The sequence below is a fragment of the Nyctibius grandis genome, chromosome 2 (genome assembly GCF_013368605.1).
Source record: "Nyctibius grandis isolate bNycGra1 chromosome 2, bNycGra1.pri, whole genome shotgun sequence".
NCBI lineage: Eukaryota > Metazoa > Chordata > Aves > Nyctibiiformes > Nyctibiidae > Nyctibius > Nyctibius grandis.
Genome location: NC_090659.1, coordinates 50,882,393 through 50,909,657, shown reverse-complemented (window position 1 = coordinate 50,909,657; position 27,265 = coordinate 50,882,393). Strand labels below are relative to the sequence as shown.

Sequence of the window (27,265 nt, the reverse complement as noted above, 5' to 3'; positions counted from 1 at the left end):
AGAGGAATAAATAGCATGTTCAGTTCTGCAATGAAGAAAGAGGGAGGAGGCCAGGTCTTTGGATTATTATTTTATCCCATTTTTGCTTTTCCCATAGGAAAAACTGCTTGATGACAATAGCTACCAGCTGGCCTGCTAGTGATTCATAAATATCCCTTATTCATTCATCTTATTTATTAAAAGAAGAACCAAGTAAATGGCAAAACAGGATATCTCAAGGCAATACACTCAGCCAATATATGCTACCTTGCTTCGTCCGGCGTTTTGTTTTCTATTCATATGTTGTGTCTTATTTACAGTTGGGCTTTATACCACATACACTTACATATATACACGCATAATTCTCTTTCTTTGTGAATCATCTTGTAGTCTTATAGGCAAAGTTATGAATCTCTTCACAAAATTGTGTCTCAGATACTCCCAGGTTTAGTCATAAATTGAATTATAGCAAAGGTAGGGTATAATGCAAAGCAAGAATAGAACATAATACAACTGTCTGACAGCAGGCCAAAAACCACACTCATTTTTCTAGCATATCTGTGTGGAAACTTCCACATTGGCTCTTTTTAATGATTATTTAGAGGGAAGGAAGGGAAACCGTATTACCAACTTCCCACTTTTCCATTTCTGAGTATGGGGCTTCCCTGTCAAATCTGACTGCAGTCTTTTTTGACGTCAGGAGTAGCCATCCTTTTTAATTTATAATATTGTTTTCCTTGAGGAAAATCTTGATCTTAACCTTCTGCAGTTTATTATTGCCTGGGCCTGTGGAGCTGGTCTTTAGTTCATATTGACCTATGCATGGGAATATTTTAATTTTTTTAAAAACATAATAATTCCTCAGGTTTTTAGGAAGAAATGAAAGAGGACCTGTCAATCAAGATCTATCATGACTGGCAATCCATCTAAGAGACTTGCCTGGAGTGACTGTGAGTATTTCAGGACTATTTTTGCATAGATTCCATGTTTTCCTGAATAACTTCCAGTTTCGTTTGCAACATTGTGGTGTGCATGCTGCTAGCTGTGTACAAGCCATTCTGAAGCTGTTCTAGTCTCACCTGGGCTGTATATGGGGTGCTGTGCTGGCCTTTCTACATTTTCAGAGGAGGAAACTGGGAATGACTGTTCAAGTGACTATAAACAGTGTGTGACTATATACAGAGCTCAAACAGCTGCAAACCTTCACCTGTGTCTCTCTAGAGTTAACATCTGTTGCTGCTGCTTCAGTATTGAGCGGAGGAGGGGAGAGGGCTGGTAAAATGCCAACCTCTACATGCATGCCAACTCAGCACCCTGCTTGTACGACTGTTAAAGAGCTGGTGCCAGTCTGCACCATATAGAAGCCTACTGTCACTGAAAAATGATTTCTGAAGATACAGTCTCATTTCCTTCATGTATTATTAACTGAGGAACAGTCTATCTAATGAACCTGTGTAACCATGTCAGTTGTAACCTTTGATCTTAGCAGAGAGTTCTAATCATATTCCATACTAGACTGAAGGTTATTTTTTACTCATTCAAGATAGAAGTACCCTTCTTTGTATTTTGGACCAGTTCGATCCATGCAGTACGTTTACAGCCAGCTTACAGTATATGGGCAATGGGGAACTGGGATAATCCAGATGATGTTGATGCTGGGGAAGATGGACAGAAATATCAAAAGTCCACAGAAAATAAACTTAGATACAGCAAGGGTATTCAATCAACTAGAGCCAGCTTAGCTCATGCAGTGTATTTTGGGAATGAACAGGAAATACCAAAGTCCTCCTAGAACCTCTGTGCTGAGGAACAGAGGCATTGCTGTTGTCATTGCTTCCATTTCTGCCTAAACCACTCTAGGCTCTGGGCTGTCTCTGCTGCCAGTTTCAAGTGGAGCTAGCCCAGCCAACTATACATCGGTGCTATGTTCCTTGTTCTGTAGAACTTAAAATGAAACTGAACATTCATGTCCATCATTTCCTGTGCATACGCATGGTCCATCACAGCCTGCACTAGATACTGCCAGAACCATCATTTACACATGAGGTAAATGATGTGAGGAGAGGGAGTTTCACCAGCCTTGCAATCAAGTCAGGGTCTGCTGCTGGTGCTGCTATTGCTTATGGTAGGAGTTCAAGAAATTCTTGTTTATTGCATGATCATAGAATCATAGAATGGTTTGGGTTGGAAGGGACCTTAAAGATCATCTAGTTCCAACCCCCCTGCCACAGGCAGGGACACCTTTCCACTAGACCAGGTTGCTCAAAGCCTCATCCAATCTGGCCTTAAACACTGCCAGGGAGGGGGCATCCACAGCTTCTCTGGGCAACCTGTTCCAGTGTCTCACCACTCTCACAGGAAAGAATTTCTTCCTAATATCTAATCTAAATCTACCCTCTTTCAGTTTGAAACCATTCCCCCTTGTCCTGTCCCTACTTGCCCTTGTAAAAAGTCCCTCTCCAGCTTTCCTGTAGGCCTCCTTCAGGTACTGGAAGGCTGCTGTGAGGTCTCCCCGGAGCCTTCTCTTCTCCAGGCTGAAGAGCCCCAACTCTCTCAGCCTGTCTTCATAGGAGAGGTGCTCCAGCCCTCTGATCATCTTCGTGGCCCTCCTCTGGACTCGTTCCAACAGCTCCATGTCCTTCTTATGTTGGGGGCCCCAGAGCTGAACGCAGTACTCCAGGTGGGGTCTCACGAGAGCGGAGTAAAGGGGCAGAATCACCTCCCTCGACCTGCTGGCCATGCTTCTTTTGATGCAGCCCAGGATATGGATACTGCTTCTAATGTGTATGTAGTGATGGTCTGACAATCTTTGAATGCCTATTATGAGTTCTGATTCCCAAGACTTAGGAGAGATGTCTTAGGAGCTGGAAAAATTGTCATTTGGCAAACTGGGCTTAGCTTTCAGGGCTTGGATTTCAGCATAAAAGAGACAATTTCTTTAATAAGTTGAAGGTAAATATATATGGATGAATAAAAAGACATAACAGCAAGTAGATGTGTAGGACTGAGATCAGCTTTCCAGATTAAGAACATTGTTCAGTGTAACAAAAGAAAAGAGGTGAGCTGTTTGTGTACAGAGTATCACGGAATACAGGTAAAGAAAGGAGACAATTCAAGTGAATCGTTTGGTTAAAGTACAAGTGTTGTGTTTCCCTCATTTCTCTTTACAACAGATGCCTTTGATTCAAAGCACAGACAAGATCCCGAAGATTCCCACAAGGCCCACAAGAAGAAGTCAAAAGAGAAAGAAAGGACACTGACAGTCAGTCAGTGGGACATGGATGTACAACCCCTCGTTTCATCTTCTAAATGGCTTCAACTTCATGGGCTCAAAAGAAACAAATTGTCCTTATCCCAGATTTTGTCACAGGTTGGATTCCAGCACAGGAAAGGTATAAGACAAATCAATAAAGGAATAATAAAAAAAACCCCAACTTTGAATAGTCTATAGGGTCATGCTCATTTTGCACCCCAGTGTACACAGAGGAGATTTTCATGTCTCATATCTTAGGATAATGGCAGAAAGGGAAGCTGTATCCACAGTTGCTGACATTGCCAGTTCAGAGAACTGGGGAACTCCATCTCCTTTTGATCTGAGAAGGACTTAGGATCTGAGAAGGGCTTTCCTTATTCAACTGTACTGTTGCTTTACCCTAGGCTCCAGTTCAAATCCTTTCCAATTTAGCTATAGCTGGGAAATAGAGGCTGTAGTCTTTTTCCTGCAAATAACACACCATAAGATCTCTGCCCATTCTTAGATGGCAAATATAATGTATGCCGTGCCATAATCTGCGATCTACTAGATGATCATCAGGGCTAGCCAACCTGTTTGGGAATAGTATAATTTCCAGGGATCCAGCTTTAAGGAAGCAGTTAAAGTTGATTAGAATTCAGGCTGCTTTTCGTGCAAAGTCAGGCTATAGAAAAATGTTCCTTTGCAGTTATCTGACAGCTGGAGGGGAAGAGTTTCCTAATAATTATTAATCACTGCCATAATAGTGTTTTGCAGAGCACAGTAAGATATTCTTTTCTTTGAAGAGCTTGCTGCCTGAGAAATAGGAATTGTAATGTATTGCAATTGTTCTAGGTTGCATAATTTTAAGATTTTGGCTGGCTTGTGTCATTCAAAGATCAACAGTGCAGATCCTGAAATCCTGTGTTCTTCATCCTGTAGATGAAGAAGAAGCTGTTAAGCAGGGTTAGTGTTGTTACTGTGTAATTTTAGGAGCAGAATGTACTGGCTTAGCAGGGCAGCATGCTGTATGGAATAGCTGCTTTGTGATGTTAAGTATTCCCACCTCTAATGCTTTCTTATCAGTGAAGATCCTGTAGAAGATTTCTAGCTACTGAAAGAGCAGAGTGCAGCCTTTTCCTTAGTTGCACCCACTTCTGCACCCATTTAGTTGTGTAAGAGAACAGCATTATCTGTACCAGATTTTGTGTTTTGTTTGATGGACAAATATTTGCGAGTCCTGTCATGAGGTAAATGGATAATACAGGGGTTTAATTGCCCAAACCTTTCATTTATTAAAGTCCCAGGTAGCTTTTTGGCCTGTAAATAATGAAATGAGGGGTTTTTCTCCCCACTTCTGACTAAACTGGCAGGAAGCAGCAAGAGCAGGGCTGCTCCATGGGGGGAAAAAGAGGCAGGAGCCAAAGGGGACCACAGCCCAGGCAGTGCCCTCACTGACCAGGATGCAGTCCTGCAGCATCTAAGCACTGAAAGCAGAGCTGGGTGCTGCTAACAGTGTGCACAGACCATACAGAATCACAGAATCACAGAATCACAGACCATCCCGGACAAGGTGAGGTGGTGAACCAGGTCTAGGGTCCAGCCAGGGAGTGCAGCCAGGAGAAGCGGGAGATGGAACCTCAGGGAAGACTGGAGGCAAGGCCACAACATAGGTCTAAGAGCCACATCCAGGAGACAGAACTGGAGACAAGGCTGTAATATAGGGCTGAGAGGTCTATCCAGGAGAGAGGTCCACTAGCGGAACTTGAGACAGGTACACCTACAACACAGCTAAAGCAAAGACCAGGTGCCCAGGCCTGAGCACTGTGTGAGTGGAAACCCCAGGTGGGGCTGATCAGGGCAATCAAGGCCTGTTGGTGCCCTCAGGGCCCCAACACAAACATAGCCAGAAAAAAAATGTAAAACAAAAACGTAATTAGAATTTCTCTGAAGTTTCTTAACGTCAGGAGTTCAATACAGATGCATGTGCCTCACACATTGATGGTATGCACGTCAACCTGAAAAATATCCGTTTGAAGTAATCCTTATGATTAGCAACTTGATCTTTTGTAACCTTTACTGTAGGTTATGTGACCACCTTGGGGAAACTTGTGGCTTCTCGGTATGCGGATGGTCTGTTTCCTGAATACGAGAGAGCACAAGATGGCAGCGTGTATAATGTAAGTGTGACTGACTTGTGGTAACTTCCCTGTGCACTTAGAAGTTATTATCACTGTAGCAGAATTATGTGACTAAAATGTCTCCCTATGGCATGAAATACTTATATTGTTTGTGTGAGAACTTTTCTCTTGATCCTTTTTTTCCTGTTTTATCAAACTGTTAGTGACAACCAGTGGTAGAGAAGCTAGATATCTCTTTTTTTCCTTGCAGTCTTACACTCTTGCCTTGGTGCAGCATTGCAGTAAATCTTGCCAGAGGAGACTGCAGTTTCTAAGCAACATTTACCCTGTCTTGAAAGAGGGAACGCTTAAAAAGAAGATGCTCAGCCGACTTTAAAAAAATAAAATCGTAGTCAATAAAACAAACGGGGATGCTGAAATAAGAAGACATAATGCGCTGTCATTGCCTATGCAAAGCGCTGCTCTACTTAGTGCCAGCGGGTCACAAAAGGCGCAGCCTGCTCTATAGAGGCAGCTAGCTGGATCTCTGCCCAGGCTCATGTTCTAAGGAATGTCTTAGCAAGAGCTGCTGGCAGCCCCATTGTTAAGAGCATGGATTCTGATTGGGGAGATACGCATGTGAGCAGAGAGGGGAGCGAGTTAATTCATAAAGGATTTTACAAAAGCAAATGGCTTGTCATTTTTTCTCATAACTAGAATCACTTCTGAAGCACAAGACTTAAAAAAGTGAAAAGAACCATTTCAGGGGGCCTTTCCCATTAATTCCATATGAAATATCTACATAATGTCTTTTAATCTTAGGACATGTTGGGAGCAGTAGGAAAGACATTTCTGGTAGCATTAAGGTAGCAATGCCACTACACAACATCTAGTGAGGTCTCATTGTGTACAGTATTGTGTACAGTTACCACAGGTTGAGAAGAAGCAATTCAAACCAGAACAGGTACTGGGCAGAGCTAGTAGGATGAACTGCAATGGAGTGCTGGTTTTATAAGGGGGCTTGGTTGATGTTGACCTACCTAAGTAAGACTGAAGAAAACTGACAAAGGGTAGCATTATTGCCCTTGAATGCCTACGGAAATTATAGGGAAAAGCTATAGGTTTCTATGCTAAAAGGCATGCTAGTCCAAGAATAAATGGGTATGAACTGCCATGAATAAATTTAGACTGGACAGTCAGAAGTTTTCCAGACCTCAGAGAAATGGGAATCTGGACTGGCCAACTACAGGTGAAGTGGTGCTGCAAGAGAACTGCTTTATTTTAATCTGCAGTTTCGTTGGTGTAGTGCAATAAGCTTATTTGTATGAGTCTGGCTGTCATAGGAGGAAACTGCATTTTCTAAGTGCTCCTTCACAGGCCTACATTCCTTTGGCAGGCAGCCTGAGACTCTGTATCTGGGAGTCACATTACAGGGCCCTAGCTGACGTTAAGGAACAGAGAAAAATATAAATGAGAGAACAAAGTGTGCAGAGTGACACACAAAATATCTTCTCCCTGAGAAATGTTAGTGTTTAAAAACATTTGTATCTCCAAGGTTTTGTCCTTAGTCCCAGAAAGGTAGTTGGAGATAGAAGGTAACCGGTTAATTAGCTCACATGGGTGAGAGATATTGGGGAAATGTCTTTACTGGAACCTGCAGTCGATTTTTGAACCCACAAATCATTTTGCACGGTGAATGTGTATACATATATTCATAGGGAGGGTCTGCTGTTTTTCATTTTAATACTGAATCTAGGTTTTTCTTATTTTACTGATATGGTATGGGAAATTTTAGTTGTTGATTGCAGTTACCTGAACGAAATTTGCCTAAGCACCTACTCACAAATAGTTAAGATGTAATGCTGGGCATTGTTAGTGAAATAGTAGTACAAACAGGAAACATTTTACATTTTCCTTTCAAATGCTAAAGCAACGTGGAGACTGACATGCCCCAGAACCAAACCATTCACTGCCTTGTATCGCTGTACAAAATTTTAAGAGCCAGTCAAAATTCTGGTCTAAGAAGGTACAAAGTTTCTGTGTCCCTCTTTGTTCACCCATCTGCTCTGCAGCCCTTTCTACATCCTAGCCTGTGTTCAGCTCATTCTAATTGCTCCAGTCTTGAGATAGACAAGTCAGACAACCCACTGGCACTGCCCCATGCTCGTATAAAAGGATTATGAAAAGCAATTAGGACAAAATGTGGTGTCTTTTCTATTATAGCTTAGATGCGTTTGTCAAGTATTTGCTCCTGAAACAGTGGAAGAAAAATGTGTTGTTTTCTCTGCTACCTTGGCTGGCATATCTGGCACTTGCAAACCAGCTATTGCAGCTGTACTAAGCTTGGGGCTGAATTTGTATTATTTGTTTTGATGTTTCATTTCTTTCTCTCCCTTATTTAAATAAAGCTGACAGCCAAAAGAGAACTGATTCTTCATTTTGTGGATTGTCTAATGGGAGCTATTGAGCTATATAAGCAGCGAATGGAATGGTTAACCAGTGAGAGCCGGCAGATATTTGGAGTAATTCAAGAACGGTGCATTGTCATTGTTTTGGATTTTGGCACTGCGGTTCCAGCTGAATTTGATCTATGTCGGGATGCACTTTCTATGGTACTTGTGGAACAGGTGACCCAAATCGCCAAATTCAACCTTATTCGGTAAGCGGAAAGAATAATGGAATCATAGAATCATAGAATCATAGAATGGTTTGGGTTGGAAGGGACCTTTAAAGGTCATCTAGTCCAAGCACCCTGCAATGAGCAGGGACATCTTCAACTAGATCAGGTTGCTCAGCCTGACCTTGAATGTTTCCAGAGACGGGGCGTCTACAACCTCTCTGGGCAACCTGTTCCAGTGTTTCACTACCCTCATTGTAAAAAATTTCTTCCTTGTATCTAATCTGAATCTACCTTCTTTTAATTTAAAACCGTTACCCCTTGTCCTATTGCTACAAGCCCTACTAAAAAGTCTGTCCCCATCTTTCTTATAAGCCCCCTTTAAGTATTGAAAGGCTGCAATAAGGTCTCCCCAGAGCCTTCTTTTCTCCAGGCTAAACAAAGAAGTCCATGTCTGCCCATTGCCGGAGAATAAAAAGGAGTCTCATATCATATAGACATGTGTTTGGATAATATGCTTTCTGTAGTGAAAATTGTCCTGATTCATGTTATGGTAGTATCTATAGATGTTCCACCAAGTTTCACCCACAGTTATGCTCAGCTTGCTACTTCCATTTAACAGAAGACCATTGTTATTCTGAAAAACAGATAAAGACTAACAGAACCCAAATAATGATACATGCCTTCTACAAATGTAGCACAGAAAAACAGAAAGATAAGGGAGACTTTGCAATAGCAGTAATGCTCTTCAGGCATCTAAGTATTACAGAGTGAAACAGTGAGGTCCCATCTGACTGCCTAGGCAGTCTTGTGTCATTAGACATTACAGGTTTCTGCCTTACAGCTAGATGTACACTCCCCTAAGTGCCATAGGCATAGTCATTTGTATTTCTATAGATTTCCATGGTCATAGAATTCAGTAGGAGAACTAGGAAACAATAGTAGATTTCCATAACAAAAGACAAGGGCTTGTTCCCTAACATGAGTAAATGAGTTTGGGTTTAGTTACAAATAGAAGAATAGAAGCAGCTACTCAAATTTATGTATCTCTGCACGAATTCTCATATATGCATAAAGGTTTGAACGCGTAAGCTTGGGTTTGGATAGATGAATGGAATTTTGTGACTATGAAAAAAACGAAGTACAAATTAGGTCACATAATTCTAAAATTGGTTCCACAGTGATAACTTGCAACTACACTGTGATTCTTAAAGTTGTTTTACCCAAGCTTTCTCCTACAGATTTGATTCTGGTGCCCTATCTTAATTCTCTAGCTTGTGATGCAACTGAGACTTGAAAAGTAGAAAACTTTTGAGAAGCACATAAAACATTTTCAATAAAAATGATCTGCAAAACCAAGTCAAAACTGAGGCACAATAATTGTGTTCATTGATTTGTTTGTTTGTGCAGGAGGGAGATAAAGGACAATATAGCATATAAATTATTACTTCAAAAGAATCTTGGGAAACATACTTGTCTTTTAGATTTGCAGGATACTCTTCAAAATAGTGCTTGATGGAATGTCACAGATACTGGAACCAGTTATTTTTTTTACTTACTTGCTATCTTTTTATGTACAAATGCGCAGGTATGCATGCTCATATGCTTTGTACTTCTGTACTACCATTAAGACTAAGGCCTTTGATCAATTAAAATATCAAAAAGCTTAGCATCACAAATTTTATTGTGATGGGTAGATAAAGATCAGCCCTACTGCAAAAAAAGCGTGTCAGTTAAAATGGTCTGACACAAAGGTCATGCAGCAAGTTGTGGAAAGAGACCTGTGGAAGCCATATTCTTTTTTTTCATACACATACTTTAAAAACCTGATCATGTTTTTATGTTAAGGGGAGATATAAGTTAGGAACTGTTTTTGAAGTACTTCAGCTCTTTGGAAACAGTTGTCCCAAAAAAATTCTTATAAAGTTACAGTATTTTTCTAAGGCTTTTATTTTTCCTCTACTTCTTTTATTGCAAGTCTAGATTTAGTATATGTGGTTTATTGTAATTATTACTTAAGAATATAAAAGAATAATAACAATAGCAGAGCTCCACTCTTTTGCTCTGCCGGCATTATTCTTACTATTTCTGATTTATAGTTAATGTCATTTTCAGGGTTGCTCAGGATCTTATGAAGTGGCAACAGAAATCTACTCCTGTGTCCGAGCATACTGTAAAGTCTGCTGTTACGTGGCTCTGGAAGCTGGACCATATGACAGCTGCCAGCCATACCAGTTCTGCTGAAGCCCTGCTGGAAGCCATGAGTGATGAGGCGGTAAGCTCATACATCTTTTCAGATGCCTCAAGTAAATCCATGAATATTCAGTGCCAGACTGGCTACTGTGATTTGCCCTGATGAATATTGCAAAGATAAATGTTAATGACGGCATTTGGAAAGTTTTCTTTTTCCCCTAGTGTAGCTGCATACCATGTTTACTGATGGCCTGTTTATGTAAATGTACTGTATTTTGAATGCAGAAACTTGTTTATTTTCTTTTCTAGAGTATGTAGAATAAGTAACATTCAGTCATTAAGGGAAAGAGAAAACATCTTCCTTGCCACTTTCTTTGCCATATATGTTTTTCAGGACTTCAAGTTTATGAGAAAATTGCTAGCATCAACATTATTGAAGACAGGGAAAACATTTTTATTTTGTTATGTATCCAAAGTGCTCGTGAAAAATTATATTTAAAATCCAAAATAGTAAGTAAAGAGATTTATTTAAGCATTAACTCATGGTAGGGGTATGCAAATCCTTTTTCACCAGCCAGGTTATAGCTAGAGTTTCTTCCAGGACAAAAATACAAAGCATGCACAGCTATTGCTGCAATTAAATTCTGTTTGTTTCTAAAAGTACCATATTACTTTATTCATAATAGCAGAGTCACAAGTCATAAAACATATATGCCATCATTTGAGCTATTCACTTAAAACTTGTGCTGTTAAAGAAATATTTTTTCAAATTTGCTTACAGCGTACATAGTTTCAGTTCCCTGGCACGTGAATTTAATGCAAAATTGGGCCTACTGTCTGTGGACTAGAATTATTGGTTTTCACTGCCATTAAGGTCCATCCCCGTGCACAGATCGAATCCTAACTAACTCCTTCGTAAATCTTATTCTGAGACATTGTTTGAAGGAGAAGGTAAATTTGGCTTGAGTTTCCTTCTGGTTCCCTGTGCTGGTAGATTCTCATCCAGATGAACCTTGATATTTGGAAACTGATATTAAAAAGGAAGTGGGTGAGGAAAAAATTTTGCAACAGTAAGATTTTTTAATGACTGCTTTTTCAAATGCCTTCTTCATAAATTTTATTAATGTTTTCAATTTGCAGTATATTATTGATTTCCTGGTGGGAAACAAAAAAGATTGTGTTTAGATTTCAGTATTGTCTGGATGAAAAAAAGGCTTGTTGGACCTGGTGGGTCTGTGTATATATAAACAGAAATTAAAATCTGCCGAACAGTGAGACATCTGTTATTTTTTTCTGGACATTGGTGGGCTAATGGGTAAACTGGGGGAGTCAATTGTGGCAGGTACTCAACATAAACAAACTTCAATTACTCCTAAATACAGTCATTATCATTCATAACTGACAGTTCACTTGAGTGCAAGCGTCACTGTACTGCAAGCTGGGGGAGACCCCATTCAGTCTTAGGCAAAAGCTGCATACTCACTGAACAGTCATAAATGACTCATTCCTCAGAACTGGCTTAACAATAGAAGTTGCTTCAAAACAATAGCTCTTTTTGCTCCAAAACAATTTGCTCTGTTTTGCCTATGCTTTTGCTGTCATTCCTTTAGCTGAGCTTTTCTGCCCATGTATGGTGACTCCCTAGATTTCCCTTCCTCATGACCTGTCAGTCCCAAGCTCAAGATCACTCTGCTTTAAGGTTGCAATCCTTTGAGTTCTACCTGCCACAGATGCACCCATAGTGTTTAACTTGCAGTTCTGTACAGGTGCCACTCTGCAAAGTGTGGGTCACCCATCCAAAACACACCTTCCCACCAAGGTAAAGACTGTGAACAACTGTTCATGTTGTTCTCCTTCCTGTTCTATGTATGAAGTTTGTTTGCTCGTTTCGATGGCTATATAAATTATAATTTTCAAAATATGAAGGACTAAATGGAAAGCTTTTAACCTTTCCCCACTAATCTGTAAGGAACATTTCCTTTGTGGTATGGTATTGCTGTGTTTGTAGTTGAGTGAATTGTTTGTGTTTAGCAATTTTGTTTATTTTCTTGTGAGGAGTTGATTCTGCATCAGCTATGCCCAAGAAATGTCAGCATTTTAAAAGTTGCAGAGGAAGGCAGTAAATCCTTTGGAGGAAGTGTGAAAATTGATATCCTTATTGAATATCAAGTTTATGAATTACTGGCAGTGTTAGGAGGGAGGGGGAGAAGATGTGAATCTGAAGAAACAGATTCCAAAGGGAAAAGTGGTTGTGCAATATGCATGTATTCCCACAGGTCAGAAGCCTCTTCAGCAAAATGAATAGGAATAAGGTGTTGTCCAAGGACTGGATCTCAGCTGGGAGAGCTGTGTGCAAGCTTGGATGGCTTTTTAGCTGGATGAAACAGAGAGGGAACCTTGTAAAACTGAACTAGAGCACAGAAAGGTGCAAGAGTTCTTTCGTTTTGTTTTTGTGCACCTGTTCCTAAAGCTAAGAAGTATTTTGTTAATCTTGCAGTTTAATGAAACCCATTCATTCTTCTCTTCAGCGTTAGTATTTGTCTAGCATTAACAGTGATGCCTGGTTGACCATAGACCTGCTTGCTCCCAAGCAAGTGTGGTCTGCAACTATGGGCCCTGCCTCCCACATAGAGTGTCTCACCCCCTCTACAAGATCCAATGGAAGCCCGAGGTGGCAAGGTGCTTCTTCATGAATTTGCCTGGTCTATCCTGAGATTGGGTTGCTGCTTGGGAGAGATGTCTTCCAGTGCTGAGGATTAGCCCAAGTATTTGTGGCAAAAGGTAGAGGAGGGAGAGATCTTGAAATCCAGAAATCCGTGTCAGTTTGTATCAACATGCTTATGATGTGGGACAGTACAGGGATCCTACGGACTGGAAGCTTCGACTACAAACTGGACAAAAGATGTTTATGTGCCAGTCTGTTGGCTCAGGGAGCTGAAATATAAATCAGTATCAATGGCAGTAGTGGAAATGCATGAACACACTTACAGGTGATACTGAATTTGCTTTACTACTGCATGAAATTATGTGGGTGCAGAAACATTTCCTTAGCGCCATCCCAGACTCAAATAGTTGGCTTCTCTTTTGTGATGCACGTCCCGGGACTCCTAGACATACTCGAGTGTAGTTTTTCAGTTTATCAACTATTTATCAGATATTTATCAGTTGGTATGTACCATGCCATAGGACTGATATGCTATACTTGCAGTCTCGAACATCGTCATGGGATAGCTGATGTTACATTTGTTTTTAATGATGGTGAAAATTCAAGAGGCATACTTACCATGAGGATTGTTACCATGGATAAGTGCAAGTAACATCAAATCCCTTGTAATGTAATACTCAAGCAATGACTAAAGGACATTTCTTCAGCTTCTCTCTTCTTGCAATAACATTTTCAGAATATAAGTGTGTGTGGTCATAATAAACCTGCCAAGCTCCCTCTGCCTTGGGAATTATAAAAAATACAAATTATCTGTAAATACCAGCAGTACCATTCAAAGAATGAGGCATCTTTCCTACCCTCAAAATAAATGCTGCCAGTAAAATATGTCTGGTATAAAAGTTCCTACTGATTTTCAGCCCTGGCAGGGCACCAACATAGCATCTCTCTTCATAAAAGGGGAATGCAACACAGAGCCGTGTCCTGACCAATAATACAGTTGTCCTTCCTTACACCTCTCTTTGGTTTCAGTTAACTTCTGTGTAAAGGGGCTTGCATTGGGCAGGATCAGACTCAGGGGCTGCGGGCCAGGTTCTCTTCTCACTTCAGGAAATTTTGTGTGGACTTCATTTGAACTACTAGCGTAAATGAGAAGGAGAACCAAAGATCTGAAAATCCTATAGCCCAAGTAATGCATCTGTTCTACCAAATTTTCCTACCAGTACTCAGCACAGGACAGTGCTTGAATAAGTAGCAGGCATCTATGTAAAACAATGTCTTCCAGTTCCCATTTTTTTTTCTGTTTAATGGCAGGTTGAAGCTGTTTATTACTTTGCTGTGGGTGATGTTCCAGTGGACACAAAGCAGCTGCTCCTTGAGAAGGTTTCTCATGGCCCCTGTCCCGTCAACACTGTATCTTTCAATGCTAGGGAAGACGAAACTATTATTTTTCTGAAAGAGTTGAGCCGCTTGGCCTCTGGCAGGTATGGCAAAGAAGCAGCACAGTAATGATTTGAGTACTTGTAAAGTGCTTTGCTGCTAGGAATGATATCTGAAAATATCTGAATATAATCCCTGTTTTACTCATGAGGAAAACGAGACAAAGCAGTTCAGTAAGTGATCTGGGGAAACTGGGGAAATAGTCTAAGAGACAGGACTAAAATGCAGGACCTACTCAAACAGACCAGCTTCTCTCCCTGTATGTGCTCACTGGCTTGCAGAAAGGCCATTCCTTTTTTATATCCTAAATCATCTGTCATCTGCTCCTCTTTTGAAGTCTGAAAAATTGTTCAGGGGAAAGGGTCACAACATAAACTGAAACAAGTTTTTATTGTATTGCTTTGTACTCTGGTAATATCCACAGGCACCAGCAAAGGATCTAGAGTTTTGTTGGATCAAGTGCCATACAGACATGTACTAAAAAGGTAATGCCTGTCCTAAATGGGCAGTTCCTGGAACGACAGAAACTTGATGTGGTGTTATCCATCAGTTCTGGTTGTGTGGAAATGGAGTTCTACCATGCTCTCTCTCTAGCTTCTATTTGGTATGGTCGGTGGAAACTGATATATTCCACATGGCTTTTTGACTCCTTTATCCTGGGAATCAGCCATGTAGTGAGAATCAGCCTTCAGTTCAAAGGGATAATAAAACTTTAATCTTGATTCTGATATCAAAATAAGGAAAACAAATGAACAAATGCGAAACCTCACAATACCAAACTCATGCTGAACAGCAGGAGGGCAGGAGGAGTCAGTAGGTGTTTGTCTGCTTAACAAAAGTCACCGTACAGTTACAGAGCTGTGAAATGGCTGCTAGCTCTTTCTGTTTCACTGTTGTTTGTGCAAGAATGGGAAGACCTCCAAGAGTAGAAATCTCCCAAATGACAGCAGAGCAATTGGTAAGATGGCAGCTGCTTAGCTCTTTTATAGCCATCTGTGTTTAGAAGTAGCTTTTAAGAGATGGAGCGTCTGCCAAAAAACAAGACTGTGGGAAAGTGTTATGTTTGCTCTGGTCTGATGTGTGTCTAAATGATTGTGGTCATTTAGAACCGTGGTACCTCAATGATACCAGGTGCATTGCCAGTCACCATCCTTCATTTCTTTTGGCAGTGTTTTTACCTCCTTTATAAAAGGAAAGTGAATGTTTCTTGTACGGTAGAGAAAGAGGCAAGAAGGGTTGTGACAGAGAGCTGAGAGGAATCATTTTGTTTGATATGATTCCCACTCTCTTCTTTTTGCATGAGTCTAGCTTTGGTGCAGAGACTTATTGGGCCAGTTAATATCTTGCTGGTGGGTATTTGTCCAACAACTGTCTATAAGTTTAAATCAGCTTTCCCATGGGAATGGCCAAGTTCAAGGGCTTCTCATGGCTTGAGCCTGCTTCTAGTGTAGTTCTGTTTTAGAAATGCATCTTTTTCCTCTGAGAGCTTTTCTGTTTTGACAATGAGGGTAAATGAAGTCTGCTTGACTTCCTGATTTGTATGTCAATAATGAAATAAATGTTCCTGTTGGGCTTTCAACTGGGAGGATAATCTGATAAAAAGGTGTTAGTGTCATCTCAGACATCTCAAATGACATGCTTGCTCAGCATGTTAAAAGCATTAATTAAAAATAGATTTCCAGAAGATTGAAACGGAAGGTGCCTCAGAGTAAATGATACCATATGAAAGGATGTTCTTCACGAAAAGACTTCAGAATGTACTTAAATGTATATAAAAGGCTTGATAATATTCATAGTGCTGTTGTAGTTGAAGGTTTGGATATCTTGAATAGATAAGCAAATAATTCCAAAGTTGTACACCACTATGATCTTGCATGTGTAACATACATTTTGTTAAAATTAGGAAAGTATTTATGTAGTTTATGTACTGGTGAAAACTTATTTTGTATTACAGATTCCATGCTTTTGCTGAGAAGAATGACTATAAAGATGCTACTGGACCTGCACTAAAATGTGAAGAGGATGGAAAAGGTCTAATTTCCCTGAATTCCAGAAAAGTGAAAGGGCGAGTGCCTCTAGGTAGACAATATGAAAACCAAGATGATACTGATTTTCTCAGCGAGGTTTCAGAATAGAAATGTAATATAGGAACTTGATAAATGTAAAATCAAGAGAAGCCTTCTGTAGGTATGGGTGGGGTGAGAACAGGACTGGTCAAATGGAAATTCTGTGGGTGGGAAGGAGAGGGAAAGGAAAAGAGAGAAGTAAAGAGAGCAGAGTGCATGTGAGAATGAAAGAGAAGTAAAAAAAGGGAGAAGAACATTTACTTAGGGAGATGAAGAATAGTACTGGTGTACTTATGCCAGTGACCTTTTGGAAATGTATAGAAAAATGGCAGAAAGGAAGAGGAATAGTGTGGAAGACCATCTGATACAACAGCCAAATCAATACAGGCCAAGTTCATATGTAATATAAGAGGATTAAATCCACTTGAGGTTGACTTGCTTCTCTCAAGATCTGAATTTGTCATAAAGACAGGCAATGAGCACAGTAAAATAACCATAGAGAAGGTGGTGCAAAGAAGGGGGGGGAAATTGATGAAAAAAAAATGGGAGGTGACAAATAACAGAAAGAAATCATTTTATGGGAGGATGGAGCTGGGCAGGAAGATCTCTGTGTGTTTCTTATTAGTCACAGTGCTGCTTTCTCTGGGATAAGTCAGCCTTACTGTTTTGTGGGACTGGACTAGGGTTTCAGCCAGGCTGGGAGGAGACCAGCTTGTGGTGGGAAGTGAGGCTGTATATGTCAAGTCTGACATCTTTATCAGCAGGACATTAAATTAAAAAATGATTTTTTTTAAATATCAGGAGGCATAAGACCTCTTCATTCTAATGGCTCACATCCGCATTATGCTGGGGGGCATTAGAGTTGCCCCAAAGGTAGGATGATGTTATCCTCTTCTTACTGCTAGGGAATGTATGGCATAAGGTGGATTTAGCGTCTCACCTAAGGCCGTTTGTCAGTCTTGGACTAACTGGCCCATATTTCCTGGGCTGTGGTCTAGTTCCTTGTGTACTAACCTATCCTTCACTAGAACCGTGATTATAACAGTACGAGAGAACCATAGTGCGGGGACAGAAATAAAAGAGTGAGACATCACCTGTTTTTTTGCTTCATGAAGGGACACTCAAGCCTCACCCACGCAGGCTTTAGAAACCAAGAGCAGAGTATGCTTCAAAACCCTGTCTCTCATTTCGTACTAATTCAGAGCAGTATAATGATCGCCTTCAGTCTGCTACGAGTTCTTCCTTGCTGGACTCCATTTGGGGGTGTGCATGGGGGGAGCTGGCTTCCTCTTCCCCCAGGCAGTCAGCCTGTTTCAATAGATGGGCCTAGAGCTCCTGTATGACTGAAATTACTTCCTCAGCACTGTTTCTAAAGCTGAAAGCTGAATAGCTTTAATCGCTCAAAAGGGTAGTAATCTCCTTGAAGTGCATTGTCTATTGTGTCTTATTGCTATTATGGAGCAGGATTTACACATTAAAAAGGAACACAATTAGCTTTCTGCATTTACAGTGCATTATAAGCCCAGTCATGACATCACTGGCAGGCAATTGGAGCTATTCAGTTGTATGCAGAATCTAAAGTCCTTTCAGAAAAGAAAACACGTTGGAGACATTATTCTGGTCTGTGTCCGATGTCTCTTGTTTCAGAGACCCCTTCAAGGGTGTAGAAGGCAATAATAATAAAAGTGTCAATTACATACTAATGGCCTCTGCATCTGGTTTTTGGATGTGTGGCATAAACTATACAAGGAAATAAACAGAGAATGAACCAGAGATTTAATCTTCCAGGTGTGGTGTTTCTTGAAAATAAGGGGAGGCACAGGAATATTTTGATTATGTTTCTTTTTGCACCACAAATGCAATAGCTGGAAACTGAAACTCATCATTATGTTTTATGGACCGGATAAGCCATTGTAAGGGCATCTGTTAGTTTTCTGGGTATCCGCTGAACAACGGTGTTTTGCAAATACAGGGTATCTTCATGTTCATTCTTTTTCATCTGCTTAACTAAAACAAGTCGGAAGTGAACTATTTAAAACTTTAGATAAGAGCTCCATTCTCCCCTGTTTTGCATCTTGAGCAGTCATTTAGAAAGCAAGTGTGAGAAACTGTCAAATTTGAATTTTTTTTACACTCATTTTGAGTGGGTGCTCAAGGTCAAAACAGGTGTAAGCCAGTAAAGAATTAAGGTCCTTATGTTGACAGACTCAGATTTACTTAAGGCAGAGAAATGCTCTTACATAAAGCTGAATTGCATGAATGTGGTGATATCGCCTCATCCAGCACGGATTTTCCTGTTATCACTTGTGCCTACATTTTTCTGTAGCTTCTTCATCTGCAAAAAGCTGCAGAATTAAGCAATCCTGTTATGTAGTTAAAAGTATAAGTGGAGGGGAGGTGAAATTTAAGTTGGAACTTGAAGACATAGAGGGCAAGAAATGGTGGAAGCTGTGGAGAAGGCTCTTGCACAAAAAGGGGTGCAGCTGTGTCATCTGCTTGGAGTGACAGGGAGACAAGTGCTAAACAGGGCTTCAAAAGCAATGATGTTTTTAACTAGATCTGAAATGAATAGTGCGTCCTCATCGACTGAAATAGAAACAGTAAATCTCTGCGCACTGTTTTTCTGTGTGGTGGAGTAGATGAGCTGGTGTGTGTAAAGAAAATGCAAATGGACGGAAATCAGGATTTGACTGATGTGACAAATCCAAAGAGGGATGTGTCCGACCTCCCTGTGAACAGTGTAAGGCTGTATTCTTAGGTGTGCTCGATTTTCCACATTTATCTGATGGTCACAGGGAAAATTTCAGATTGCTATGTGTAAAACGGGAAACATAAGAGCGCCAGCCTCCTCTATGACGTTGAAGTCAATTAACTCTGCACTGTTATGTACACAGACATGGGAGAGACTGAATCCTCCCTTCGGAAAGCTGAGATAATGATTTAAGAGTGGCTGCTTTGCCTACAAGCTGTAGCAAAGATCATTGCTTCTGCTTTTTCCTTTCATGGGCTTTGTTTAGTCTTAGCAGCCTAACCTTGGCCTGGTAAATCTCTTTGCTAATGTGTAGAGAGTGAGGCAGATAGATAGCTGCTCTGCGGTACCACATGGGATACAAAGTTCATTTACTTTGTCCATTTGCCTAGTGGGAAAGGGGCAGAACTGGGCTACAGTGAGTTTCAGTGCTGCTTGACCTGGCAGGTACGCAGGTAAAGCTGCGTACTCCCCTCCTGTGCTCCTTTGTACCTCCATTCATCCCCCTCTAAGTGGGAATTTTAAAAATCAATGCTTGAGGCAATATTGCTGTGTTCTGCTGCCACGTACAGGCTGAGGAAGGCACCAGCAGTGGAAAAAATCAAATTGCCCATCTTGCCTTGCAGGCAAAATAAATTTAAAATACTTATTCCATTATATTTGGATTTGCTTGCTTCCACGGTCTAAGTCAGATAATCAGAGAAGTAAGAAATGCTTCTGTTTTCCATGAGTTGCTTTTGCATTGGTATTTGCTTGGTGTTTCAAAGATATTGTAGATTTTGCAGACCTTTTTTTTTTTTTGTATGGCCTTTTTTTCTCAGCAGGTTTTGTATCTTGAGTATGAAATCAAATGGGTTACAGTGACTTGTCAAACTGGATGAGTTTGTCTGCTGGGAGGTAGGTGAGGAAAAGCTGCTTCTTTTAAGATTGCCTGATAGCGTTAAATAACTGGGAAATGGAAATGAGGGCGGTTATGAGTTTCCGTGTACATGTGCAAGTGTGTTTGTGTTTTCGCATAGACCTGCCATCTTGCTTCTCAATTCGCTGGTGTCAGCAAAATGCTTCTGCCCCTCGCCACAGGCTCTCCCTGCACCCTGCCCCATCCTCTTCCTTTTTTTCAGGGCCTCCCTCCTTCAGAGCAGAAATGCCATTTAACCAAGGGCAGGGCATGTCTGAAGCGTTCCCCAGAGTGAGGTGCTCTGCAGGGTCATGGTGGCCATGGCAAGAGCCAAAACCAACCGACTGCACTCAGCAGAAGGGCGTTAAGGCCGGTTCCCTCATGCGTGTCTGGTGGCTGCCCTCTTGCCGTTGCCCTGTGGTGGTTTTTGAATCGGAACCAGGGCGTCCCCAGGGTTTCAGCCCAGGTGGCTGTTAAACCACCAGCCAGGGTGGCTGAGGGGGACACTTCATGGTGGGGGGGACGGGGAGGGCCCTTTCCCCCTGGGGATAAAGCAGTTTTTTTAAGACAAGGTCTTTCCTGGGACGTGGGTGCCTGAAGGTGTACAGAAGCCTGTGAACCTGGAGCAGGTGGGACTGCACCCCTGCGGGGGGGTGGCTTTCAGCTGCTTTTTGGTTGGTGGCCCCCAAAAATGGCACAGCTGAGGTGCAAGCGCAGGGAATTTAAACCAAAGAGAGGTTTTTGCTTTCTTGGTCATTTTTCACTGATGTGCTTTGAGGGATGGGCTGCAGATTGAGAACCACACCTGGAAGGTGATCTATAAGGTCCCTTCCAACCCAAACCATTCTATGATTCTAAGGTACTATGTGTTGTATGTGTATGTATATTGTGAGTTTGGTGGCTCAGTTTCAAAAGGCACAGCTTTTTCTTCCCACTCCTGCTTAGCTGGAGAGGAAAAGAGACAGAGGTGGAGGTGGAGGTGAGCCTCCCGTGTAGAGAAAGTTGCTTCAGTTGTCGTTGCTTGCAACCTGCACTCCCAGTTGAATCCAGGAAAAACTGTTGCCAGATAAAAGGTTTTCTAAGCAACTGACCTTCACAATGTGCAGTTGTTGATACCTGCATTTGTCCTGTATAGTAAGTTTGATCAAACATACTTACTTTGAAAGTGCATGCAGTTTTCCTTTGCTGTGCTGCAGCATAAACAAGGAAAAAATGCCTTCTTGTCTAATACCAGTTCAATACACATATCTTACTGGGGACAATAACAATAATCGTGTAAATCTGATGAGTCCATAGCATCCATTTAAGGGGAAATGAAGCAATACAATGATATCATCAGTATTGTTTTAAAGGTAGTTGAAATATGCATACTTCTTACAATATTTTCAAACATAATGTTAAATACGTTCATAAAATTAAATCTGGGTCCCACTATTTAATAGCTTATGGAGGATATCGAGATTTAGTTAGAGACAGCCTCACTGGAATTGCATTTTCAACAGTCTTAAATTTAGAAATATGTGCATGTGTGGTGTGAATGCATGTGTTTTGTGGTTTTAACTGTGACAACAGTTAAATATTCATAATATATATTCAATGGCTGACTACTCATCAGAAAATCTCTAGCTCCCTACTTGCTGGAATTTTGCCAATGCTCAGAGTTTGTATGTTTTTAATTTCTGAGGGGCGGGGACTGTTTATAAAAGAAAAGATGACTTCTTTCTGAGGTATTTGAACTGAATACTTCTCTTATACGTAAAAGTGACGTAAATGATAACAGACTAAGGTTTTTTTCTCCCTTTTGTGTTTTATGTTGTGGGATGATCTGCTTTACTAAAGCTTTTTGTGATTTAGGAGATGTTGATCTTTGTCCTAATGGTTGAAACAGACGTTTTTGAAATGCAGAAAGGTCCCAGGAGATGGCAGTGTACAATAACACATTTCAACATATTTCTTGGAATCTAAAAGCATTTCACAATTAAAATTGAGTAGTTATTCTCTAAAACGTTCATATTATTATTTCAGGGAAGTTTATCAAAGAACAAAATGATCAGGTTTGTTTGTTTGCTGATAGCCTACTTTAGTAGACAAGTTTGCATGTCTTATCTTTTATACAGTGAACCACTGCTGTATATTAACTGAACCACTAGTTGATAAGATATAGTTTGCCTTGTTCAGCATCTTTATGTGCAATTCAGTAATAGGTTGTAATCTGCAATAGCTTGTAGTCTGCATTTGTGTTTAGGATAGCTCATGATTCAGTTTGTTTTATATTTTCACAGTAACACTGCAAAGAGTTTTTCTCTATTGTCCTATATTGTGATTTAAACTCTCAGACTGACGTAATTTAACACATTTTCTAGTAGTTCGTACTCCTTAGGTATACATGGTGCCTCAATTTTAATAATTGTACTATACTAAATAAATATATGTTTTAATTTTTTTAATCAAGACAAACATACCTATTGAGATTAAGAAAACCTTGTATCAATTCCAGCTTTGGATTTTTCCAATTTTTTGAGAATACAGCCTGATAGTAAAACATTTTATTTTTTTTTAGCATTTATTTATGACTGTTGAGAATTGCTAGGATGAAAATAAACTTATCTTAGCAAAATTTCATCACATACTCTTCAGGAAAAGAAGATTTAATTTTAAATAAAGGTATTTATGTACTTTAAGGGAATTGAAAGAGTTGAAAATATCCTGTCTTTAAAGTTTCAAAGTTGGGTCTAATATTTGGAGCCAGCTTTTGCAATGAAGTCCAGGGGACAACATGTGAATTTCTTTGTGGTGTTTCGTTATTATTATGTGAGAGTGTTTAAAAGGATTTGCTTCCATTGTGGGAACAATCTGTGGCCGACTCTGGAGGTTACTTCCACCAGGCTAAGCACCTCTCATGTCCTGGTGATGGCTCTGAGCCCTTTTTCAAAGTTTATCAAAGAACAGCACTTGTCACTGCAATGGGACCTCAAGAAAACAAGGTTATGTGGCAACATCTGGATGAACACAATGACTTTGTGGAGTTATAAAAAGCAGAAATTGTCTCAAATGTCAAGTTCTTTTTATGATTTCTTTTGCAGTAGCTGGTGTCCGTGAAGATGTCTTTTTGATCTGGAAGGAGCTGGAGGAAGCCAGGAGTACAGTGAGACAAGTTCAGAAAATTTTATCAGAATCTGACCAGCCTGCTTCTAGAGATGGTATCATTTATGTTTCTTTCAAGAGAATTACCATTATATTAATGATTAATATTTTATTTGTGAACAGTTTTGATTACATGTCAATTTGGGGATGATTTTCTCAGAATTGTCTGTATACAGGTAGCACCTATACTTGGCATCTAAACTTAGGGTTGCTTAAAACTTTCCGTTACAAATCTCTGTTTACTTCTGCTTAAACTTGATGAACTTTAACAGTTCAGTCTGAAACACACCATTTTTAGTTCACCACTGACTAGGTTTAGAAATTGCCTAGATTTCCAGATATTGAAATTCAGTTTTTGTGGTCTCTCCTTCTCTGCCTGAACCAGTAAATCTTTAACTTTATTCTACACAATGCTGGGGAAGTACCTCATCTCTCTCCCATCACGGTCCTCTTGGGATAGCCTCCAACCTGGTAGCTAGTTCATTCCCCTAAATGGGACAAAGTATGGGTTTGAATTCTCTTAGTCAAAGGTAGAGGACTGAAGCCGATTCTGGAGGAGTGCTCTGACAACTCTTGTGTTAAGAAACACGGAGGAACACCCACATCTGTATGGTTTTGCAGTGCAATTGCTTTTGCTTTGGCTAGATGGAGGCTGGGGCCAGGTGCCCTTTTCTGGATCACCTGCTGAGGAACACTTTGTACAGTCAGTTTGTCAGTCACCCGAGCTCTCAGTGGTGTGTTGTTCTGCATTAGCAGGACTTCCCATATGAAGTTAAACAGCTATACTGTAATGCATATGAACAAAACGACCACAATAAAGCTGCAAGGGCAGCCCTAATTTCAGTGTTCATTTATGTGCTCCTGACTATGCAGCTTTAATGCTCTTTTAGTGTTTGTCTTCATAATCACTTCATAAATAAATTAAAAGAAATGAAATTAGAGTGTGATTTATTTTGTCAGTTCTTCAGCATTATTTGACTGTTGCCCATTGATCCAAATAACTGCAGTCTTTCTGTCTGCCTGCATTTCTTCCTGATTTTGCCTTCCTGATCTCTTTAAAATGCTCTGCTGCAAAATGTAGTTTGTTATGAAGATTGCAGTGTTCTTCAGGAGAAGAAACAGAGGAAGAGAGACAATTTTTCTACTGACTCTCTAGATAATGCACTAGTTACCTGAACTAAGACATGACTTTTTACAGAAAGCATGTGGAAGAAAGAAAACGATAGTTTTCTTTTTAAAATTATGTGAGTGCTTTTGTGACACTTGCCACACTGGCTATTCTAAGGACCACAAGCAATCAGAAAGCAGGTGTTTCCACATGAACAGGCTCCGACCCTGCACCTGCCCTGATGCGGGCTGATCTCTGTGTTCGTTAAGGCAATAGATGTCTCCATAGGTTTGTTTATAGGCTCAGGATCTCAATACTGTTGTCACTGTAGCTGCATCTAAACAGAGTAGACATTTGTACCACCTAGGTCCACTGAAATTAAAGTGTAACAAAATAAATTCACCCTGCTATGAGACCCACTGCAGGGTCATTTGGTTTAGGTGTGGTTTATTGAGCTAGTGATGAGTGAGCATAGAGCCTTGTATCTTTTTACCAGTATCCAGAGATGTGCAGTGCCCAGCCTTAAGATGGTCCTTAGAAAATTTCTAAGACAATATGACATCAAAGGGTAAACATGAGAGCAGTCATACCAGATCAGACAAAAAATATCCTGTTTCTTTCAGTATCAATTAAAAATGCTAAAAGGAGGGTATAGAACTAGAGAAAATGTCAAGATGGCACACAAGTGATTTGTGACTTGGGATACATGGTGCAACGTTCACCCTACAAAAAGGCAATATTGCAGAGAAACACAGTAAAATATCTTCCAAAGACATTGTACTTTGCCTTTTACATTAAATGGCCTTCTCTGAAAAAGACCAATGGCAATGTTAGCTGATGTTCTCAACTGTATTTTCAATTATATCTTCTGTTGTTTCATTTCAACTTCAACATTTCAACTTCCTCATGCAAGTGGTAAATGAGCCCACTAGAGGAGGGGCCCTGCTTGACCTGTTGTTTGTGAACAGAGAAGGACTAGTGGGAGATGTGAGGGTCGGTGGCCGTCTTGGGAGTAGCGACCATGAAATGTTAGAGTTTTCGATAGTGGGGGAAGTAAGGAGGGGCAAGAGTAGAACTTCTGCCTTAGATTTCCGGCGGGCTGACTTTAGCCTGTTTAAGAGGCTGGTGGACCGAGTCCCTTGGGAATCGGTCCTGGAGGGCAAAGGAGTCCAGGAAGGCTGGACATGCTTCAAAAGGGAATTGTTAAATATTCAGGAGCAGGCTGTCCCAGTCTGTAGGAAGGCAAGCCGTCAGGGAAAAAGACCGGCCTGGTTAAACAGGGAACTTAGACTAGAACTTAAGGAAAAAAAGAGAGCCTACTTGCTCTGGAAGAAGGGTCGGGTAACTTGGGAGGTCTATAGGGACGTGGCCAGGTCATGTAGGGAGAAGATTAGAAGGGCCAAAGCTCAATTAGAGCTTGATTTGGCTGCTACAGTCAAAGACAACAAAAAAAGCTTTTACAAATACATCAACAGCAAAAGGAGGGTCAAGGAGAGCCTCCACCAGTTGGTGAATGAGGAGGGTAGTGTAGTGTCAGGGGATGAGGAAAAGGCAGAGGTGCTCAATGCCTTCTTTGCCTCGGTCTTTAATGTCAAGATCGGTTGTCCTCAGGAGACTCAGCCCCCAGAGCCTGAAGTTAGGGACGGGGGGCTGTGTGAACCTCCCAGGATCCAGGAGGAGACGGTTAGTGACCTGCTGTGCCAGTTGGACACCCACAAGGCTGTGGGCCCGGATGGGATTCACCCCAGAGTAATGAAGGAACTGGCAAATGAACTTGCCAAACCACTCTCGATTATCTACCGGCAGTCCTGGTTAACTGGAGAAGTTCCAGCTGACTGGAAATTAGCAAACGTAATGCCCATCTACAAGAAGGGTCGGAAGGACGATCCAGGGAACTATAGGCCTGTCAGCCTGACCTCGGTGCCAGGCAAGGTGATGGAACTGATCATCCTGAGTGCCATTACACGGCACATGCAGGACAATCGGGGCATCGGGGCCAGCCAACATGGATTCATGAAAGGCAGGTCCTGCTCGACCAACCTGGTCTCCTTCTATGACCAAGTGACCCGCTTAGTAGATGAGGGCAGGGCTGTGGATGTAGTCTATCTAGACTTCAGTAAGGCATTCGACACTGTCTCCCACAGCATCCTCCTGGACAAACTGGCTGCCCGGGGCTTGGATGGGTGGACTCTTCAATGGGTTAAAAACTGGCTGGATGGCCGAGCCCAGAGAGTGGTGGTGAATGGGACAAAGTCCAACTGGCGGCCGGTCACTAGCAGTGTTCCCCAGGGCTCAGTTCTGGGGCCAGTGCTGTTCAATACCTTTATAGATGATCTAGACGTAGGGATTGAGTGCACCCTCAGTAAATTTGCAGATGACACCAAGCTGGGTGGGCGTGTCGATCTGCTGGAGGGTAGGAAGGCCCTACAGAGGGATTTGGACAGGTTAGATAGATGGGCCGAGACCAACGGCATGAGGTTCAACAAGAACAAGTGCCGGGTCTTACACTTCAGCCATAACAACCCCATGCAGCTCTACAGGCTGGGGGAAGAGTGGTTAGAAAGCGGCCCAGTGGAAAGAGACCTGGGGGTGCTGATCGACAGCCGGCTAAACATGAGCCAGCAGTGTGCCCAGGTGGCCAAGAAGGCCAATGGCATCCTGGCCTCTATTAGGAATAGTGTAGCCAGCCGGTCTAGGGAAGTGATCGTCCCTCTGTACTCGGCACTGGTGAGGACGCATCTTGAATCCTGTGTCCAGTTCTGGGCCCCGCACTTCAAGAAAGATGTTGAGGTGTTGGAGCGAGTCCAGAGGAGGGCGACCAAGCTGGTGAAGGGTCTGGAGGGTCTGTCCTACGAGGAACGGCTGAGGGAGCTGGGGTTGTTTAGCCTGGAGAAGAGGAGACTCCGAGGTGACCTTATTGCAGTCTACAACTACCTGAAGGGAGGTTGTAGTGAAGTGGGAGTTGGCCTCTTCTCCCGGGCAGCTAGCGATAGGACAAGAGGACACAGCCTCAAGCTTCGCCAGGGGAGGTTCAGGTTGGACATCAGGAAGAATTTC

The 27,265-nt window shown here is 41.4% G+C and overlaps 1 protein-coding gene across 1 annotated transcript in view; it reads left to right on the top strand.

The window, feature by feature from the left end:
* The first annotated feature begins 866 nt into the window (after positions 1-866).
* Positions 867-27,265, top strand: part of VWA3B (von Willebrand factor A domain containing 3B) — a 72,587-nt gene continuing 46,188 nt past the window's right edge. The window contains exons 1-8 of the mRNA XM_068395171.1: positions 867-929; positions 3,153-3,371; positions 5,297-5,391; positions 7,740-7,990; positions 10,064-10,223; positions 14,118-14,287; positions 16,198-16,322; positions 23,040-23,156. Of these exons, the coding sequence (XP_068251272.1) occupies positions 890-929; positions 3,153-3,371; positions 5,297-5,391; positions 7,740-7,990; positions 10,064-10,223; positions 14,118-14,287; positions 16,198-16,322; positions 23,040-23,156 (1,177 nt within the window). The 5' untranslated portion in view covers positions 867-889. The remainder of the gene's footprint in view (positions 930-3,152; positions 3,372-5,296; positions 5,392-7,739; positions 7,991-10,063; positions 10,224-14,117; positions 14,288-16,197; positions 16,323-23,039; positions 23,157-27,265) is intronic.